The sequence below is a fragment of the Felis catus genome, chromosome D2, assembly GCF_018350175.1.
Source record: "Felis catus isolate Fca126 chromosome D2, F.catus_Fca126_mat1.0, whole genome shotgun sequence".
Classification (NCBI taxonomy): Eukaryota; Metazoa; Chordata; class Mammalia; order Carnivora; family Felidae; genus Felis; species Felis catus.
In genome coordinates this window covers 46290994-46296993 of record NC_058378.1, presented here as the reverse complement: position 1 = coordinate 46296993, position 6000 = coordinate 46290994, and the positions used below count along the sequence as shown (strand labels likewise).

At 35.6% G+C, this 6000-nt stretch overlaps 1 protein-coding gene across 6 annotated transcripts in view; it reads right to left on the bottom strand.

Moving 5' to 3' along the window:
* Positions 1-597: 597 nt before the first annotated feature.
* MAPK8 (mitogen-activated protein kinase 8) overlaps positions 598-6000 on the bottom strand; it is a 98080-nt gene continuing 92677 nt past the window's right edge. For 5 of the 6 annotated variants that reach the window (XM_023240656.2, XM_045040293.1, XM_023240655.2 and 2 more), the window contains one exon: positions 598-2167. In XM_023240656.2, coding sequence (XP_023096424.1) covers positions 2022-2167 — 146 coding nt within the window. In that variant the 3' untranslated portion in view covers positions 598-2021. Of the gene's footprint in view, positions 2173-6000 lie in introns of all 6 variants that reach the window. The other variant, XM_023240657.2, reaches the window with a different exon arrangement.

The following is a 6000-nucleotide window of genomic DNA, read 5'->3' as shown; positions in this document are numbered from 1 at the left end:
GTCAGTTGTTAAAGTGCAATAGTGAAATAATCTATCCTAGGGAAAATAAAGCTAATTAACTGCCAAACTAATATAAACTAAGAACACACTCATGCTCAAATTTCTGCTAACATCGTAAATCCAATCCTGTTTCTGCCACTCTAGAGGTGTTACAGTCTCAAAACTCTAATTTGCTTAACAAAATTAATGCACCATGTTGTAGGAGTAGAAAAGGGACTGATAAAAAGGCTGACAACCTCCAGAGGCTAGATATCATGACATAAAACCATCAAAAACAAACTTGCTATATCAAAGCATATTAAAAAGGCTAACGTATTTTAATCCTGAATATTGCACATTAACAATAACCTAAAATAAGTAACTCAAAAGGAATCTGGCACTAAATACACGAATCACAGGCCAAGCGAACTTTCAGACACTGCATGTTGAGATGCACCAGTTCTTGCTCTTACTGGTCAGTAATTCCCATGGGCTTCCTGCCTAGAACCTTGTCACTGATTTACGTATGCATTTCCCAGTTCATGATATAAAATCCGTCTTGTTCCAAAAATAACAAAAGGTGCCTGGGGCCGTACAGACGATGTATTTCAGAGAAAATGAGACTTCAATGACATTTACTTACGAAAAATTCAGTTGTGGAGAAATAATTCCGCAGATAGAAAATGTAAACAGTTAACATACACTTGTCAGGAGCAGCACCATTCTTACCCTACTCAACATCCACATTGCATGTTTTATTGAAAATCAGGTATAAAAAAAACAAAGACTCAGACTGAATAACCACCACTTATGCCTGCTCTGCTCAATGTGAAGAAACAGTCCTTAGAAAATGATATCCTATATATGGCTGTGTGCTACTATTTTCAGATGAACGGTATATTGCTCATTTGATACATCACCTACAGAAATTGAAGTAGGCTTCGGAACCTCCTGACAGCTAGTATAAATAGGATTATGCTACAGGTAGAATCAAATGGCCAGAAACGCCTTGAGAACTGGTGCTCAACTGACTGATATCATGCTAGGAAACCAGAAAGGTCCCAGGTCCAAGGGCCTGAGGCTGCAGGAAAGGGAAAGACCAGACTCTAGACCACAGCTGGGACCTACAGCCTGAGTAGATTAACTCAGTGTATACAAAAACAGGCTCATAGCTAGTAGAAGTGAACCATCTGTTTATTTGCATTGAAATGTATTATTCATGAAGTATCCTCTTGACTTTATGTGATCATAATCTTTGAGCATGCCACAAATTTGCAGAAAATACCATATTCTTTTTACTTGGCTTCTGTTGGGGGGGGGGGGGGCGGGGAATAGGAGGGTGGTGGTAGACGCCCAGCATCTTCAAAGACATGCTCTGAGTTATTCTGTCATTTAGATGATGGGGCTTTTGCCAAAAAACAATGTAGTATGTAGGATTACCTACCAATTGTTGAAATTAAATTAAGATTGGCAAGTAGCAAATATTGGAGGTTTTTTAACACGTTCATCATTTACAGTAGTTATTCCTGAATACAACTGGCTACAGGTTATTTTCCCTCACTCCTCTGGGGTTATTTCATTGATAAGCACATAACCCTGAAGGATAGCATCATGAACAAAACATTTGAAATAAAATTCTAATAAAAAAAACCTATAAAAATCTTAAATAATTCATGATATAGGCAAGTCACCACATAATAGTTGCTTTGATAAACAAAATCTTACAAATTCAGTAAAAAAAAAATCAGCAGCATAAGATAAAGCAAATATGCAAAAATTTTAAACCATGATAAAATAATTAGGTTTACATTATACAGTTAATTACAGCAAAAATACAATAGTTTTGTTGCTGTTTTAAAACACAACTTAAGTTTTAAATTACATCACTTGAAATTAAAAAAAATAAACTACTTTACTACAAAATGAATTCTACATTTTTGAAAAATCACTCAAAAATAAGACCACTGAATTGTTTTCAAAGTAGTTCTATCAATGACTAAACGACTCCCCATCCCCCCACCCCCCTGCCAAGGCCCAAGTAGTCATCTACAACAGCCCAGAGGTCCAGCTGATGCTTCCAGACTGCTATCTGTATCTGAGGCCAAAGTCGGATCTGTTGACATTGAAGACACATCATTGACAGACGATGATGACGATGGATGCTGAGAGCCATTGATCACTGCTGCACCTGTGCTATGAGAAACAAAACAGCAAATCAGTTGCAGACAGAGTTGCACACTGAGCTACCTGTACTGTACTGGCTACCTCTAGTAATCAATCATTTTTTTTCTCTTGGCTTTGTGTGTGTGATAATACATGCAATACTGTCGGTACTGCATTTTTTTGGACAGAGGATCCAAAGGGATATGTAACTCAAAAAGTTAAAAACCACTACCCTAATAAAAATGGCTTATGTTATCTTCTCACTGTAAACTCCAAGCAGTATTCTGGCACATCTTGTTTTAAAGAAAAAGCCAAGACAAAGACTAAACTCATTCTAAATGGAAGGGTCCTTAGTTCAACTGTCCCAGTTTAGGTTATAGGACTTGCCAGAGTCACTCAAGAACCCTATTTGGGTAAACTCAAGTTCTTGTTATTTTTACTCTAATAAATACTTCATAAATGCTAGCATGGATTTATTAAACAGATAAAGTAGGGGAAGACTGTTTCCTTTACTGAAAGTATAGGTAACAAGCATTTCTTGGATTTTAAAAAGGAACAGGAATACATAACCAATAGTGAAATCCTTTCAAGGGGGCTGGGTTAGGAAAGGGGAAGGAATGTCACTTGCGGGGTGGGAAATATGTTAACGGTGATTCACATTCTTAGGTAAGTACTTCTGAACTATGGGATTACTAAATAAGGGTCATTCCAAACTTGAGCCTATTAAATAATGCAAGTTATACAAAAGTTCTTAAGAACTCATTTATGGAATAAAAGCAGTGGTTTCCAAATTGAGCAGTAAGAATTTCTAGGGCTGAGTTTTCAGGCACTCAAAGGATGCTAAAACAAAGCAGGTTGAAAACCACTACTCCAGAACCCAGCATCTCAGTGCTTGAAATCATTCTACCATTCTAATGATGAACCATAAAACACTTTAGAATACAAAAGGTCCTCTGAGAGCTTGTCTTCAAATCTAACAAGGAAATAGCCAGGGGAGTGGGGATAGGCAAATCTTTAGGGTGTTGGGCTGGACCGGTCCATTAGGTTTCTAGCCAGAGTGAACCAAAGACATTATATTTTAAATTCAATCCATAGGACACTACAGAATGTACCTGTTCTGACTGAAATGTACCTGTTCTGACTGAAGAGTACACAATACCACAGCTAGCTTCAAAGACTTGTAGCAAAATATTCAAATCATAAAAGGGTTCCACCAAATATACATTTTATGCCTCTATTTTGTAACCCAAACTTCATTTTATCCAAACTGCTTAATTTGACAAAAATTAACTTTTATTTTCTAATTAAAAAAAATTTTTTTAAGTAATCTCTACACCCAACGTGGAGCTTAAATTTACAACCCTGAGATCAAGAATCGTTATGTTCTACCAACTGAGCCAGCTAGGTGCCCCCAAAATTAACTTTTAAATGCATTCAACAGTTAACTTTCTTTTAAGTGGTTTTTTTTTTTTAATTTTTTAATGTTTGTTTTATTTTTGAGAGACAGAGAGCACAAGCAGGGGAAGGGCAGAGAGACAGGGAGACACAGAATCTGAAGCAGACTCCAGGTTCTGAGCTGTTAGCACAGAGCCCGATGCAGGGCTCGAACTCACAAACAGTGAGATCATGACCTGAGCCAAAGTCCGGCACCTACAACTGAGCCACACCCAGGCAACCCTAAATAGTTAACTTCTAAATCTGAAAATCAAATACCTAAGAAAAGTACTTGTTTTTTTTCCCTGAACTTTAAAGCAATCTAGTAAATTCTCAAATATCTGAATTGGCAATAATAGGGAAAATCCTTCATTTTAGGTAGCTGAGTCATTTCCCCCTAAGGTGAGTCTCTACACCCTCAAAGGCATGCAAACTTAGCCAAACCAAAATAAAGATAGGAAAAGTGGGAAAAATAATATATTTAATTTCCAAAATTCAAGGTGAAATGATATTGTGATTATCTGATAGTTTAATCTGTCAAAGACTTTCTTCTCTTTTTCCATATAATCAAGAACTGAATATTTTTATAATGGGTTGAGTTATTAACACTCTTCTCCCTAAGCTATACCTAAGAATCCAGAAAATGTCTAGAAACCTGCAGTCCTGTCCTTACCACTAACTTATTTTATAACCATAGTCAAGTGCTGTTTAAGATCCAGTTTCTTTAAATAAGTTAAAAACAGATAAAACTGCTCTATCTCATGAAATTAAGTTTACTCAAGTATCTGACACTTCCGATGTGCCACTCACTAGGAGAGCATTCTGAAATATAAGTCTCCCACATAATGGATTTTTCAAATCCCACTCAAAGCTCCATCATGAACTAAATTTAGTTATAACTACTACTGTACATCAATACAAAGCTAATTAACTCAGCTATTAAAGCATTTATAATATAGCTTTTGTTACAACTAAATTGTAGGTAAAAGCTGTCAAAATCATTTTATGTATTTTTAAAAAAATTTTTTTTTACATTTATTTATTTTTGAGAGACAGAGAGAGACAGCGTGAGCAGGGGAGGGGCAGAGGGAGAGACACAGAATCAGAAGCAGGCTCCAGGCTCCGAGCTGTCAGCACAGAGCCTGATGTGGGGCTTGAACCCACGAACCGTGAGATCAGGACCTGAGCTGAAGTCAGAAGCTCAACCGACTGAGCCATCCAGGTGCCCCCATTTTCTATTTTCAACAGGATCTATATTATAATTTGTAAGACTGTATTCCTGATCAAGGATTTAAAAAATAAAAAATTTCAAAAACTCACAAATATAACCAAAAGTGCTACAGAAAGCCACAGAAACTAAACAAATATGTTTATAGTATAACAAAATGGGCATTTGAAACTATAGTTAAAAATCTTATTCATATAATATTTTTATTTTTATTTTTTTCAGAACGTAGAAGAGTTTTAAAGGGATGGTTAAAATGGCATAGTCTTACTCAAATTCAAGACCTATCTCTTAAAACACTACTCAGCCTTCAAGGTTCAGTTCAAATTTCATCTCTTTCATAAAGCTGTTCTAACTTCTGTAGCCAAAAGTCTCTGCTGCCAGCTAAAGGCCACATGGGATGCTAGAAAAACCATGCCATTTGAAGTTACTGATGAACATGGCTGTAAGTATTAGCTTTTCTACATAATACATTTGTAATTTTATGTTCATTTAATTCTTCTGAACTTTAGTTTCCTCATCTGTAAAATGTGCATAATATTCCCTTCAGTGAGGTCTCAGGGGCTGAATGAAATAAAGTACATAAACCACCAGTGCCTGTCATGTAGTTTGTACTGAATATATACATGTTACCTGTCATTTAACTTTTTCTCTCAATGCTTTATGCTTTTATAAGTGCTAACATTAAATATGGCTTGTGATAAAAGAAAATGTTTAACTCCTGCAAACCAGTTTTCTTTTTAGATGGAACACTTCCTAATGGCAGTTTTAATGTTACTGCCTTGGTTCAACAAATCAATACCAAAATGAGAAAGATGGTAACTTAATGAGAAAGACATACTAAATCTTTCAATGAAGGCTTAGTTTATTTATCCAAATTAAAGACTATTAAAATCCTGGTAAGTATATTGAATTATGAAAAATTTCTTCTTTAAAGAGAACAATGCCAATACAAAATGGTTTTAAATTTCCATTTTTCAATAGAATGTCAGTATTATAGAAAAAGATGTGTATTTTATGGAGTCAGTTACCAATATATTAGCATGATATATTGGGACAACAGTGTACCTACCAGTGGTTTCAAATTAAAGCACCCAAACTACACTCCCTATACTTAAACTTTGAATAGTAACAGTGATAAATACGGGAAACAATATGTGATCCATGCAACTGAAAATTACAACACAAGAAGTAACCCT